The sequence below is a fragment of the Scylla paramamosain genome, chromosome 35 (genome assembly GCF_035594125.1).
Source record: "Scylla paramamosain isolate STU-SP2022 chromosome 35, ASM3559412v1, whole genome shotgun sequence".
Lineage (NCBI taxonomy): Eukaryota > Metazoa > Arthropoda > Malacostraca > Decapoda > Portunidae > Scylla > Scylla paramamosain.
This window is the reverse complement of record NC_087185.1, coordinates 16,999,164-17,014,447: the sequence shown is the minus strand read 5'-3', so window position 1 is coordinate 17,014,447 and position 15,284 is coordinate 16,999,164. Positions and strand designations below refer to the sequence as shown.

The following is a 15,284-nucleotide window of genomic DNA, read 5'->3' as shown; positions in this document are numbered from 1 at the left end:
AAGACCTATCTTGAGGAAACATTCAACAAGTGCACGAGACAGACAGTAAGCAAGGCTCCTCTACAGAGACAGCTGCCTTGTGTGCACTGCTTAACTTCAATCAAATCTTTAAGCAGCAGAAGAATGTTTCAGTGAGATACAAAAGTAACAGAAAAACTGCAGCAATGAATCATTCAATGAAACACTCAACAGACCTTGCTGGCATGTCAACCAAACCCCCCAACACTTACACACACACACACACACACACACACACACACACACACACACACACACACACACACACACACAAATCATCTGAACCTTATATAGCACAGCATTATATAATCTGAACAGCATACATCATACAAAGCATCAAAATAAATATTACGGGATTGTATATATGCTCATCAGAGCTGAGCTATAAACACTACCATTTTACAGAAACTACAACATTAAATCAATGTACCAAATAAAAATTGTATATCTATCAACAGACTCAAATGCTGGCTCTCTATTCTGCCTTGAACAACCTACTCCTCTGTCTTGGGCTGCTTGATCCTGATATTTCCTTGACAGAGACACACTTTCATGTAGGCTTCCTGGGTGAGATGGTAGTCCCTGTAAGGTGGGTACAGACATGCCTCCAACTGCTTCAAGTTCTCAATCAAAAGTGCCTCAGCCTTTTCTAGGTTATAGGTTTCCATCTCCTTACATGCACCCTTGAAAGTCTGCTCTGTGTTCTGCAAATGAGAGCAAAAGTAATATTGAATACATCATTTGCTTGTCTATTTATTTGTCATAACTTTTCTCTTCCCCAGAACTATCCCACACATTCCTGCTACTGGCACATTCATCCTAAAAGCTATGCTAAACTTACATATCTGTACTTCCTCACAAAAAAAACATCATCTAACACACCAAGGTATATACTTTCACACTCTACATGGAATGTTTTTTTAACTTTTCTTTTCTCACTTTTTATAATGTCTCCTCACACATCTGAGTTCTCTTCTCCAACACAATAGGTTGTCTGTCTAGCTCCTCCATTTCATCCACCAGTTTGTATGCTGTAATTATGTCTCCCACCTCTCTCTCTCTCTCTCTCTCTCTCTCTCTCTCTCTCTCTCTCTCTCTCTCTCTCTCTCTCTCTCTCTCTCTCTCTCTCTCTCTCTCTCTCTCTATGTGAATAAATGAATCCTCACCTGCAGGTTCTTCAGTGTGGAGAGAATGTTAGTCTGATCGCCACACTTCTCACACTTGATGAACGGATTAAGGAGTTGCTCTGTGTTCACATTCAGAGGACCATGACATTTGTGACACTTGAAACGCATGGTAGAGGTATCCATATCCTTGTACATGGGCCAATCATTCTGACAAGCCTGGAAGAGCAGTAAGGTTATTAAGAAAAGGGCTGGTTGTCTGTATAACTGATTACCTTGTTATCTGAGTTTGAAAGCATGAAATAGTCACAGGAAAAACATGGAACCAGAGTGAGGTCAGATGATTCTAAGGGTTTCTCACATGTTATCAAGAACAGCTGGTTGTGGTGTGATGGAAAAATTAACTCAATATTTTCATTAATTATTTTACATTTATCACAAGAATTTTCTTAAAATTATTAGCTGTTTTTTTTTTTTTTTTTTTTTTATGTCTTGTGCATTTGGTAGATTTCCCGTATTTATACCTGATATTTCTAAGTTTCAAAAATCATATAACTATTATAAATATATGCTACTGTGATCCAGATAACAATGACCCATAGTTATTATGTCTTTTATATCACAATAGAAATGTAAGGAGTACAAAGAGTACAAAGGCCACCAAAATTATCTTGGGACCTGGCAAATGTTGTGGTCCTGACATGCAAGGTGCTGGCTTGTTCTCCTGGTCAGTGGTTCATTCTCCACCTAATGGCTTTCATGGATAAAAATTCCCACCTTCAGATCAGTTTCTCAGTGAAGTGTTTACAGCTAATGCTTCTCATGGCTAAGGATTTATCAATTTCTCAGTGTTTTCATGGACCACCCAAGGGGACTCATTTCAAGATTGCCTTGTCTTGGTTATCCCATTTCAAGATTCTTATACTTTTTTGCAAGTGATGAATTATGAGGTTTGCTTCACTCACCTCACAGTTGCATTCAAACCAGTATCTGTCAGCAAGCTCAGCCTTCCTCTGGATCTTGTTCTTAGAAGGGAAGGACTGCCCATAGTTTTCTGGTACTATTTCTCCCTTACGAATATTTCTGATTGCCTTGGTGATCACCTGTTGGCCGCTGAAATATCTGTAAGCATACAATATAGATCTTAAATAAATCTTTAAAATAAATCTTCTGCTGTTATGTACATAAATACCACCACCATAATTAATCCCAGTCCTGACACCAAAGACAGTTTGGGCCCACCACTGGGGAACTAAATACTTAAACAATGATCCCCATATAGTGAGGGCTGGAGTAATTTCTCTTCTCTGTCAGGGATGAAGGGCCTAAGAGAATGGTGTGAATGAATGAGAATGTGGAGGTTGTGTGCCTTGTCTTGGCTATCCCATCTTTGGGGAGACAGCTTTGGTATATATATATATATGTACGTATGTATGTATGTATGTGTGTATGTATGTATGTATGTAAGTATGTATGTATAAAGTAACTTATTATAAATTCAATATCATCATTATGAAAGTGGTGGAAATCAAATCATAATGAGCTAAAAAATCCAGTATATACACTTAATTTTGTGTTAATCACTGAACTATGAGTTCTATACCACTTTTATTTCTGCCTAGTATACAGTACACAGAATAACATTGAAGTGGTCATCAAATCAGAAGACAGCAAAATAAATATGAATATACAGTGCTTGACTTAATATTTGTCTTTGAGTTATACACTAGCTTTCCATTCTACCCAAAATATATAAGACCACCTGAAGAGAGATTTTCATCAGGTTTCATGTCATTTTAGAAATCAAAATAGTAAATGGTATAAACTGTGAAATTCAAATCACAATTCAATATGGTCAAGCATGATTGTGAACTTGAATATGTGTATTTGGCAGATCTGATGATGATCTGATGTATTCCTAACAAAAAATATACAAGATTACTGAGGTAATGAAAATGTACACATATAGGTAATAATAATAATAATAATAATAATAATAATAATAATAATAATAATAATAATAATAAAAACAACTAATAATAAATGAGTGACAAAACACAACAACTATAAACATAATTTTAGGTGGATCACTTTTTCTCCTATTTACCGATTCATTCTGTCACAGGTCTCACCTGACTTGGGCTGAGTGACAAGAGTGGTTGAAGAGAGCCAGGGTTGGGTAGATGGCAGCTCCCAGAGTTTCATTTTTAGAGCCATCCAAACTCCTTGGGCTCATCAGATAGAACTCAGATACTTCATGAGCATTGAATTGCACTATCTGGGAGGAAATATGCAATGTTATGAATGATGGATATTTTTTTTTCATGGGTTTATTCTCTCATGGACATTTCTCCCATGCAGACATTTCCTCCTTATTTATGCCACCTAAATAACCAAACCTAACATAACTTAACATGCTGTATTTCTGAAAAATGAATGATAGAGTAATTTCATGGTTGGAATGCTATCATGGAATCCTGTGATGTGAAGAGGGAAAATGAATGAGTAATGAGTGGGGTTTGGCAGATGATGAACAGAGAAGGTGACCATCCTCTACCTTCATCATGACATGAATGAGGCTCTTCAACTAACTTCTTTTAAATGGCTCAGTTGTGTTTCAGTAATTATGTGTGACCTTTTCATTATCCTTATACCTGATCCAGGCATTCTCTTCCATTCCCTTTACATGCTCAAACAATAATAATGTTCCTTGCTCTGCTCTGTCAACTAACTCCTCCACCACCACACCTCCTTCATGTTTAATTTCTCACTCAGTACACTCACTCATGAAGGAGGTTCATATGACTTTCCTTCTGAAACTCTTTGTCTAATCTAATTCTTTTTGTTATTTTGACCTACCTGAAGGAAGCGCAACAGGAGGCTTCCAATGAACAGCTCCACATCATTGATTTTATCACCTGTAAGAAAAATAATCATATTGATGAATGAAAGTGAAATTACATATTATTAAAAGGAACTTTTTTTTTTTAAATAATTTTGTAATTCAATCTGAAAATATTAAGTGAGAAAAACTTTAAACTGTAATTTGTAAGAAGCAATTTATGTATTCATAAAATACATAAATTGCTTCTTACAAATTACAATTTTAATTTTTTCTTACTTAATATTTTCAGGTTGAATTATAAGATGATAAAAAAAAAAATTAATAATATGTAATGCATTCACTTACAGTTAACATTACTTTATAAAAAGTATATATGTTTGAACACATTATTTTATGGAGCAAACATAAGGAATCCATCACCCACCTTTATCCTTGAACAAGGGATAAGCTTTGGCAAAAAGAGAAGGCAGAGATAATTATTTTCTACAGATTCTAATGAGGAATGGAGATATGTAATAAATAATTATAAAGTACATTCTGTGATAAAATCCAGTTATGTACACTTGGCTATGGTTTTATTTTGAGAAGAATAAAAAAAAATAAAATCTGACCTCTTTAGTATATATTGATGGGAGGACATGCACATTAAAGGTTCACATCTCTTTAGGACTGGGGAGCAACTAGTAAATGTTAGGAATGCATGCATGTAACAGTATGTGGACATTTAACTGTTACATGTATTCATATACTATTTTGAAAACTGCCCGAATAGCAAGCTGGTAAGATGTCCTCAATCAATTCTATTACACATTCTTCTTCTTCTTTTTTTTTTTTTTCTTCTTCTTCTTCTTATTATTATTATTACTATATATTTTTTTCTTCTTCCTTCTGGTGCCACCAAACACATGACAATTATCACATGACAAAGTGTGATCTGATGTGACTGATGTCCAATGCTCAATAAACAATTCTAACAATATACAGTATCCATTGCATAATATAATCAGTGCACAAAATCTATTTGATAATAATGAAAAATAGAAATGGTATCATGTATGATACAACCTTTCAACTGTTAATCATACCTGTAGAATGACACATTTTTATTTGAGTAACCCTAGAAAATTTTACCAAGCAAATAAAACAAATTGCAGGCATTTAAATGTTAGAACTAATCAATCACTTCTTTTGGTGTCCAGGATATCTTCTGAAATTATATTCTAACCTTGTATCAAACCATTCTTTTAGACTAGAGAAGCCAAAGCAGTGAGAGAGTAGCACTAGTGACAACAGTGACCTGACGGCACACTCACCTGAGCTGGAACCCTTGCCATCAAAGTACTTGGTCTTCTTCAGTGCCTTGATGAGGAAGACAATCATGACGCAGCGATGGAAGAGATCCTCTGCGGTGCGGAACTGAGAGTGACACACCAGGTTGTACAGGCGCATGAAGTCGCTGGGGTCGTACACCTCCTTGTTGTTGGTGATTTCCTGTTGAGAGGTAGGTGGATACATGTGTTTTGTTCTGATTTCCCTTCTTGTTACCATAATGCTTTTTCTTAATCATCACTACTATCATTACCTTTATTATCCTAATCTTTAAAAATTTATTCTAATCACTCTTTTCATTAGTGTTTTAAGACTTTGCTCGCAGGTGTCATCAATATTACTGCTCGCATTCATTGAATATCAACAAAAACAAAAGCACATATTTGATTTCTTGAAAAAATTCAACCTTCAACACAACAATCATTATAAACAAAATGCAAACCTAGAAAGTCTGAAACATTTACAAAGTGGCAAGTCCCACAACTCACCTTGAGATCCTCTTCATTGAGTTTTTCTTTCATGTCCAGGAAGTAAGACACTGGCTTTTGTGTCACAAGGCGGAGGGCAAGGAAGCAGTTGATGGACATGCCTGACCCCACCAGGAGATCCAGGATAGGACACTCAATGGTATGGAAGTAAGAACTCTGCCGACATTCCACTGAGCAGAAGAGAACTGAAGAGCATTTTTTGCAAGGTATTGGTGCCTTGGTCCTGTGGACACAGAGCACAATTCAGGTGCTTGCAATCATCTACACTGAGGTGAAAATAATCTGGGACTATGTTAAATGGTGTATAATGAAAAATGCTTCCAAGTTCACTGCCACAGCTATCTCAGAGAATGAAGAATGGTGGTAACGGCAATGAGAAGAGTACAATTCTGCATGGAGTGAAGATGATTCTACATTGTAAATCAGTAGCAATTGTATTTTGTAGTTCATTGCACACTACAACACTGCTATGTTATCTTACTAACATAAAAACTAAATAAATAAATAATAAAACAAAATCATTCCTTATGATATGACAGCAGGTATACTGCTTCCCTTGGGACATTCATATAAGTGTTGAGAAATTGATCTGAAGGTGAGAGATTCTGAGACATGAGAGGCATTCACATATCTACATTTTAATTAAGGGCTTTTTTTTTTCCCAAACTGACCATACCATTCATCAATTGTATGAACACTTGCAGGTTTAAATTTGATTGTTATCATGAAAGATTCATTCATGTGTGACCAGGATCGGATCCCTTTGACTACCCTCCTGCACACCATTTGCCCAGCACAGTCGCCACCACCAGGAACCAAACACTCACGTTTTGAAGCATTTTTGGCAGTGACTTCCAAACTCCTCCCTGTTCAGGACAGAAGCAAAAGGCTGCTCAGTGACCAGCACATCCCCAGGCTCTATGTCCTCACTTGCCACAGCATATCGGCCCATGTTGTTGTCATAGTGGATGTCAATCTTCTTGCTTGCAGACAAGAATCGCTCATTTCTGCCACCAGTTAACTCTGGGATTACCGGGGGATGTTCAATATAACACTCTGGGATGTCTGGAAATAAAAGTGTGTTGTTAGTTACCATAATTATTTCACAGCTTCCTATCTTCAGCATTTTTTGTTGTTTAGTATTCAAGATTCAGAAAACACTGATGGAATTCTGAATATAAGTTTTCATGAGAAATACCTTCCCTTTCTTTTCATGGATTCTTTCTTCAATTGCCCAGCTTGCATGAGTCCTTCACCCAATCTATCATAGTATCACCACTGGCCTCTGTAATCTTTATGACACTACACATACACACACACACACACACACACACACACACACACCATGTCAAGGATGACTCACCCCAGTTCTTAACAACCTTCCCTGTCTCATACATCTTGAGCCACTTTTGTATATCTGTCTGGTGTTCAATCCTCTTCTCCCGCTCCATCTTGGCCCAGTCAAGCCACTTGAGGGCTTGCCGGTAGGCGTCTCGAGCCTCCACATGCTGCTTCATGTGGGATAGGAGACGTGCCTTCCTTTTGTACAACTTGTACTTGAGTTCCTGTGTGAGGCATGAAGTAAGAGGTCACTGGCCCAAGGTAAGGCAGTGCTGACATTCTGATACTGTGACAAATAGATCTGTCACAGTACCCTCTCTTAGTGAGAGGAGAAAACCATTTACCTGTTTGCATGCAGCTCTTGAGAAGAAGAATTACTGAAGTGAGTTATACAGCTTTTTCATATTCTATTGTAAATAAGGACACCTAATCAAACAGCCACTCATCATGTCATATTTTAGCTGACCAATCAATATGTGGTACACTTCACTTGTGATTCTAGTTGTGATGCATGACTGATAATTCAAACACCCTTTCTCTTTTAAATAATTTGTTGTAATTTCTCATTTATAAGCATCCTCATGTCTGTCTGCACTTCACCTTGGGGTAATGATGCTCCAGCGCCTCATCAATGTCCTTCACACAGTAGTGGTACTCTCGCAGGTGGTACAGGGCGGCGGAGCGGTTGGCCAGACAAATAGCATACATTGTCATCTTCTTAGGGTCAGCACTTTCTTCTGTGGAGATGCAGGAGTGGCACAGAGATGAAGGAGGTGTGGCCAAGCATTTGTTTGTGCGTCACTTCTGATAACACTTTCTATTCTTGGTTTCGACAGTGATTATTGGCACATATACCTCATGTATTTTAAAAATTAAAAGTGGAATTCTTGCAAGGACTGGAGGGCTATTATGTTTTGGGGCAAATCAGAATTAATAATAAGTACTACAGTTTCAGAGAATGAGATTAGGGAGGATTGCTGAACTGATGGAGTGTTACTTCTACACTAATAAAACAGACAGGATGATTACTTCATATAAACAACAAAAATGTCTTTTTATTAGTAAAGAGGAATAGTACCACTGTAGTCCCCTCAATGTTGTAAAAGTAGACTACAAGTGAGAGAAAAGGTAAGATGCCATGTCTCTCTTCTACATTTACATTCTTACACTAGGAATATGATTGCTTATCTGAACATTTCACTGTTAGGGAAATTCTGAAGTGGCATACAGATTAAATAGAATAAATTGCTTATGATAGAGGTAATTAAAAATGTGTGGACAGAGCCTCTTTGAATATGACTAACCCCAGAAATGTAACAATAAAGAATAAATAATGGAAGAGTAGAGAAAAGTAATTGTGCAAATTAAATCACACAGCATTCCTGAAAAATAGGAGCCAATCTAGGTGTGTGAGCCAGTCCAGATGATGCAGGAGGCCAGGTGCTGCTCCTGCCTACAACTTACTGTAACTAACAGTACAGACTTCATTGTGTTACATCATGTACAGGAGATAGAGTTATCTACAGTATGTACTGAGAATTGGAAGAGAAAAGATAACTGACTTAGAGAGAGAGAGAGAGAGAGGAGAGAGAGAGGAGAGAGAGAAGAGAGGGAGAGAGAGAGAGAGAGAGAGAGAGAGAGAGAGAGAGAGAGAAGAGAGAGAGAGGAGAGAGAGAGAGAGAGAGAGAAGATGTTTTCCATGGTACTTTTTCCTTCTTTTCTGATATCTACCATCAAACATAATAAAACACATGAAGAACATTATACAAAACATCTCCAAAGTATGTGTCTGCCTCCTTGCAGAAAACTCTTGGCAGTCCCAGGAATCAATGAACATTTTCCTTTTGGTTCACTTGTGAGGGGGAGGAGAGGAGTCTCTGTATGGATGTCTTGCTGTGTGAGAATGCTGATCTGTGAAATGGGTAATAGAGGGTGATTTCAAGTGTGTGTGTGTAAAGAGTGCTGGAGGTAAGGATGTGAGTGTTAAGAACTGAGTCTGTCTAGCACTGAGGCTCTTGATGGGTGCTGCAAGGTTAGTGAGGACCAAGGTTTTGTAGAGGCCATTGCAGGTAAGGTAAGGTAGCATAATTATGTAACCTGTTCACCTAGTTGTGGTATGTAGCTATGTGTATTGTGTGGTCCTGTCTCTGCAAGGTATCTATAGTGATCTGTTTTGTCTTTAAGGTAATGTACATTTCTTGTCTTCATCACCTCTTCTAGTCTATTCCAGATATCAATTATATTTTTCAGTGTAAGCTTAACTTTTTATATAAATTATGTGTGTGTATTTACCTGTTTACATTCTTACAGGATTGGATCAAGCTAAATATTGTCACATTTTTAAAATAACAAATGATCATACTTTCTTAAGATTTATATATATTGTTTGTATATATTACTTCCTTTGGTAATTCATTATAATGATCAACTACTCTATTTGAAAAGCTGTATTTCCTCCTGTATTTCCTTATCTCTCATTAAGCTTATTGCTGTGACTTCTTGTAGTTGTGTGTGTGTGCGTGTGTGTGTGTGTGTGTGTGAGGATTAAGGGACTTATCAGGAGGAGGATGCCACTCAACTGATTAACTTCCAATATTTACCCGAGGGCACCGGAGCCTTAACCACCGCCTGGCTGTACAACCTTAGCGCCTCCAAATTATTCTTGCGCCCAAAACACTTATTTCCTGCCTCCTTCTTTTCAAGCGCCTCTTTCTCTGATTTGCCTCTGAAGTATGGCTTAATATCAATATCATGGATGGCCGGCAGGGAGAAGCAAAACCTAATCCTGTCATCGTTGGTCTTCAGCTTGGAGAACTCATTAAACTGGTCGTTGGATATGGCCTTACGAACTGCCCTATGGTAATCCTTAAAGAACCCCGGGCGATCCTTGTCCTCAACCATCTTCTTCGACCTGCAGGGGAAGAGACAGAGAATGTGGTGAGCTGAGGAACTGGTGGATTGCTGCGGGAATGTGTGTAAGATGAAGATGGAAAACGTGTGTGGTGTGTGTGTGTAACATATTTCACTATATGAAGACTGAGACGTTACATAAATACATAACTCACCATTAAATTTGCTTAGTGTTTGTTTTCACTTTAAAATATATCAGTCACGTTTTTTTGTTTTTCTTTCTTCCCTTTTATACCCTCTCTTGCCTTTTCCTTTTCCTTCTTTTCAAATATTTCCTCCTTTTCCCTTCTACCACATCATTCCTTTTCTTCTCTTTTTCCCTTTTCTTCCTCCTCATTTACTACTTTACATCAATAAGCTCCCCTCCATTATCTCCTTCACCTCCCTCTATCTCTTTTCTCCTTTCCTTCCATCCCTTCCTACCACCATTATCACCATAGTTATCTCATTTCATCCTTATTACTCTCTCTCTCTCTCTCTCTCTCTGCTTCTCCCTTCCTTACCTCTCCCACTCTTATTTAAGTTACCGTCCCACACCTCTCCCGTTTTCTTCCTCCCCATTAAGCCTCAACTCTGCCGCTAAGGGAGGTTAGTTTACAAAGGCTGCACATAAATTTGTCGCCTCTTGGTGAAATTTACGTCATTCTCTCTCTCTCTCTCTCTCTCTCTCTCTCTCTCTCTCTCTCTCTCTCTCTCTCAACTTTACACTGCTAATGTTTTTTTTTTAATTCTTTCTCATCATCATCATCATCATCATCATCATCATCATTACATAATTCTTGTTTGTTTATCTCATTCGCTCGCAAGACATAAATTATTACGAACCGTATAGGAAGCTAGATCGCGAGGCGGAAGAGAGGAGGAGGAAGAGGAGGAGGAGGAAAGCCGAGGGTCTTCCGAAAATAGCATCTGACATAACCATCGTCACCATCACCACCTAGGGAGCCTCCTGACGTCACGAGAGAGAGAGAGAGAGAGAGAGAGAGAGAGAGAGAGAGAGAGAGAGAGAGGAGAGAGAGAGGAGAGAGAGAGAGAGAGAGTGTGGGAAATGAAATACTTAAACAAAACACGCTATATGAGGGAACACACACACACACACACACACACACACACACACACTGACACCCCCCATCGCTGGAAGTATGTGGACGACTGCACCGTGGGCGTCCCAGTTTCCACCAAGAACCCGGACTACTCGCCACTGCAAGCGATCCTGGAGCGGCTGCCAGACGTGGACGGAGGAGAGCAGGATGACCATCAACCACAACAAAACTGTGGTGATGCATTTCTGTACCTCCTCTGTACCAGTGCCCCCTCCCCAGCTCTCAGTGGGCCCTCACCCCCTCCAGGTGGTCCGATGTGCCAAGCTCCTCGGAGTCACGGTGGACGACCAGCTGACCTGGAAGCAGCATGTCGCCAGCACCATAAGAACAGCTACCTACAGGCTGTACATGCTGCGCAGACTCAGGTCGCTGGGGACACCGACAGATGAGTTAAGGGGGGTGTATCTTACTTTCATCCTCCCCAAACTCATGTACGCCTCCCCAGCGTGGTCCTCCTCCCTCACACAAACTCAACAGCTACAGTTGGAGTGTGCAGAAAAGGGCGTGCAGGGTCATCCTTGGCCCTGCATACACCACCTATGAAGAAGCCCTGAACACCCTGAAGCTATTCAGACTATCCACCAGGTACAGTGAGGCTCTGGAGAAGTTTGGAAGGGGACTTCTGAATCATCCACGTCTCAGAAACATGCTGCCGCCTGACGCGCCTCGCCCTACCCGTGCCACCAGACACCACAATAAGATAACGCCCCTAAAGGCGCCACGTACGGACCGGTACAGACAGACTCAGTGCGATTCCCACCATGGTGCGAGCCAATCAATCAATAGTCTCTTCTAGATTTGACTTACCTTTAGGATTAATGTCAAGTATTTCCCCACCCCCCAATGTACATTTTCAGTTTGTTGACTGCCTAAAGAATAAACCGTTTATTATTATTATTATTATTATTATTACACACACACACACACACACACACACACACACAAAATAAAGGGAATGCCCGAGGCCTTACCCTTATGTGGGCACAAAAGAGGGGAGGGGGAGGGGGAGGAGGAGGAGGAGGAGAAGGAGGAGGAGGAGGAGGAGGAGGAGGAGGAGGAGGAGGAGGAGGAGGAGGAGGAGGAGGAGGAAGGGAAGGGAAGGGAAGGAAGGGACACGTCTAAAGCTGCTTTTGATCAATCCTCCTTCCTAGACACCTTCATCCTGCTGCTACTACTACTACTACTACTGCTACTACTGCTACTATAATTATTGCTACTACTATTGCTACTACTGCTACTACTAGTACAGTACTGCTACTGCTACTACCATTGCTACTGCTACTATGATCAACTACTACACTTGCAAGAGAGAGAGAGAGAGAGAGAGAGAGAGAGAGAGAGAGAGAGAGAGAGAGAGAGAGAGCGCAAGGAGGGTGTAATGAGGAAACGTCCATTGTAACCAGTGGTCTCTCTCTCTCTCTCTCTCTCTCTCTCTCTCTCTCCTCTCTCTCTCTCTCTCTCTCTCTCTCTCTCTCTCTCTCTCTCGCCCGCAGCACAAAGTTAATAGAACAGGAAGTAAGTGAATAGATGTGGTCAGTAGAATAACTCTCTCTCTCTCTCTCTCTCTCTCTCTCTCTCTCTCTCTCTCTCTCTCTCTCTCTCTCTCTCTCTCTCTCTCTCTCATAAAAAAACAAGTACAGTATACGCATGGCCAAAAAAATTAACTACTACTACTACTACTACTACTACTACTACCGGTACATATTAATACTATTACTATTTAGAGCCCCCACCACCAGCACCACTACCACCACCACTACTACTACTACTACTACTACAACTACTACTACTACCACTACTATTACAGTTGATTGAGATAAAGTTAAGAATAGATATGATAGGTGTTTTTGTGTACAGTTACGAATACATCAACAACAACAACAACAACAACAACTACTACTACTACTACTACTACTACTACTACTACTACTACTACTACTGCTGCTGCTGCTGCTACTGCTGTTATCTTTAAAGGCTTCATAACTTAACTTGGCGAGACTAATTAGAAGTCAGAGCTGAAATATACAAAAGAGAGAGAGAGAGAGAGAGAGAGAGAGAGAGAGAGAGAGAGAGAGAGAGAGAGAGAGAGAGAGAGAGAGAGAGAGAGAGAGAGAGAGAGAGAGAGAATCAATATGACCCAACCAAACACTCCGCGAAGATTATATCACCCAAATACCCTTGGCTTGGTTTTTATAATGGGACTCGCCAATCACCCGTTAGCTCCCAGTGTCCCGGCGACCGATTGGGTGAGCGGGAGGCGGGTAGCATATTGAGGGAGGGAGGATATAGAACAGAGGAAGGCCTGGTGAGGGGAGAGGGGAGGGGGGGAGGGGGAAAAATGCAGGATTTGGGGAGAGAAGGGAAGGGAAGGGAAGAGAAGAGAAAAGGGAGGGGAAGAAGAATGTAATAAGAAAAAAAAATGGGAATAGATGGAAAGGGAAGGAAAAAAAGTAATAAGACTGAGGTGAAGAAAACGAGGGAAAGGAATAAAAGGATAAGGAAGAAAAAGATGGTTTGAAAAAGGAAAAAAAAATAAAAAAAGACTATAGGAAAATATATTACGAAAAAAAGTGAGTAAAAGGAAAACTGGAAAATAGGAAAGGAATGAAAAGGAAAGAGAAAAAGGAAAGGAAAGACAGGAGAAGTGAAGGGAGGGAAAAGGAGAAATTGAGGAAAAGAAAGGAGGGAAGGAAAGGGAAGGGAGAAAAAGGGAGGGGGAATTTAGGAAAAGAGAAAAGAGGAAAACATGAAATAAGGGAATGAGAAAAGGAAATATAGAAAAAGAATAACAAATAAGGAAAATGAAGAAAAAAAAAGAAGAGAAGAAAAGTTAGAGGAGGAAAAAATAGCAACAGAAAAGAAAATGGAGAGAGAGAGAGAGAGAGAGAGAGAGAGAGAGAGAGAGAGAGAGAGAGAGAGAGAGAGAGAGAGAGAGAGAGAGAGAGAGAGAGAGAGAGAGAGTTGGGGGGAGGGAAGAAGGGAAAGGAGAAAAAGCGGAGTTAAAAGAAAGAAAACGAAAGAGGAAGGAGAGAAAAAACGGCAGGATGTGTGAGAGAGAGAGAGAGAGAGAGAGAGAGAGAGAGAGAGAGAGAGAGAGAGAGAGAGAGAGAGAGAGAGAGACATATATAGCTATTAGTGTGGGCCATGACAGGGAGGAGGAGGAGGAGGAGGAGGAGGAGGAGGAGGAGGAGGAGGAGGCAAGACCTTACGTAATATTCAGGAGACATGACAGCTTAGAATGGAGGAGGAGGAGGAGGAGGAGGAGGAGGAGGAGGAGGAAAGACGAATAAAGAGAGAGGGAAGGAGAAGGAAGATTAGAAAGCGGGTTACGGGAGGGCTGAGAAAAGAAAAGGAAAGAAAAAAAAATGGAGGAGGAGGAGGAGGAGGAGGAGGAGGAGGAGGAGGAGGAGGAGGAGGAGGAGGAGGAGGAGAAGGACAGAAATAAGAAGGGGCAAAAATACGGAAAAAAATACAAAAAAAGTTCGGTAGATTATGAACAGAACGATAGAAATAAATAAATAAATAAATAAATAAATAAATAAATAAATAAATGGACAAAACGACTAAGTGTTTTTCCCCTTTTAGATATCTATTTGCAACCTCTCTCTCTCTCTCTCTCTCTCTCTCTCTCTCTCTCTCTCTCTCTCTCTCTCATGATGAAAAATAAGGGATAAGAGTTAAATTTTTCCAATGAGATAAAAAGAACAAAGGAGAAAGAAAATTGGAGGAGGAGGAAGAGGAGGAAGAGAAGGTGAGAGAAAGGAAGATTTGGAGAAGAAAGAGGTAAAGGGAGGGTGAGGAGAAAGAAAATTAGGAATTGGCAAAAAAAAGGAGAGAGAGAGAGAGAGAGAGAGAGAGAGAGAGAGAGAGAGAGAGAGAGAGAGAGAGAGAGAGAGAGAGAGAGAGAGAGAGAGATAGGAAAAGGAGGAAAAATAGAGAGGAAGGTAGGGAAGAAGATATAAGGGAGGGATACGAAGCGGAGGGAAGGGAAGGAAGACTGGAGGGGAGGGAGGAAGGGGAGGGAAAGAGTAGGTGGTAATGGGCGATAGAGGAGAAATATGTGGAGGGAAAAGTGCCCCGGAGGAGGAGGAGGAGGAGGAGGAGGAGGAGGAGGAGGAGGAGGAGG

At 40.2% G+C, this 15,284-nt stretch overlaps 1 protein-coding gene across 6 annotated transcripts in view; it reads right to left on the bottom strand.

The window, feature by feature from the left end:
* Nucleotides 1–222: 222 nt before the first annotated feature.
* Nucleotides 223–15,284, bottom strand: part of LOC135090724 (SET and MYND domain-containing protein 4-like) — a 67,041-nt gene continuing 51,979 nt past the window's right edge. For 4 of the 6 annotated variants that reach the window (XM_063987748.1, XM_063987753.1, XM_063987747.1 and 1 more), the window contains 12 exons: nucleotides 9,725–10,056; nucleotides 7,746–7,882; nucleotides 7,168–7,369; nucleotides 6,632–6,869; nucleotides 5,805–6,027; nucleotides 5,301–5,478; nucleotides 4,412–4,435; nucleotides 4,002–4,060; nucleotides 3,275–3,420; nucleotides 2,108–2,264; nucleotides 1,185–1,361; nucleotides 223–722 (listed from right to left, as the gene is read on the bottom strand). In XM_063987748.1, coding sequence (XP_063843818.1) covers nucleotides 513–722; nucleotides 1,185–1,361; nucleotides 2,108–2,264; nucleotides 3,275–3,420; nucleotides 4,002–4,060; nucleotides 4,412–4,435; nucleotides 5,301–5,478; nucleotides 5,805–6,027; nucleotides 6,632–6,869; nucleotides 7,168–7,369; nucleotides 7,746–7,882; nucleotides 9,725–10,056 — 2,083 coding nt within the window. In that variant the 3' untranslated portion in view covers nucleotides 223–512. The remainder of the gene's footprint in view (nucleotides 723–1,184; nucleotides 1,362–2,107; nucleotides 2,265–3,274; nucleotides 3,421–4,001; nucleotides 4,061–4,411; nucleotides 4,436–5,300; nucleotides 5,479–5,804; nucleotides 6,028–6,631; nucleotides 6,870–7,167; nucleotides 7,370–7,745; nucleotides 7,883–9,724; nucleotides 10,057–15,284) is intronic. The other 2 variants (XM_063987749.1, XM_063987750.1) reach the window with 2 other exon arrangements.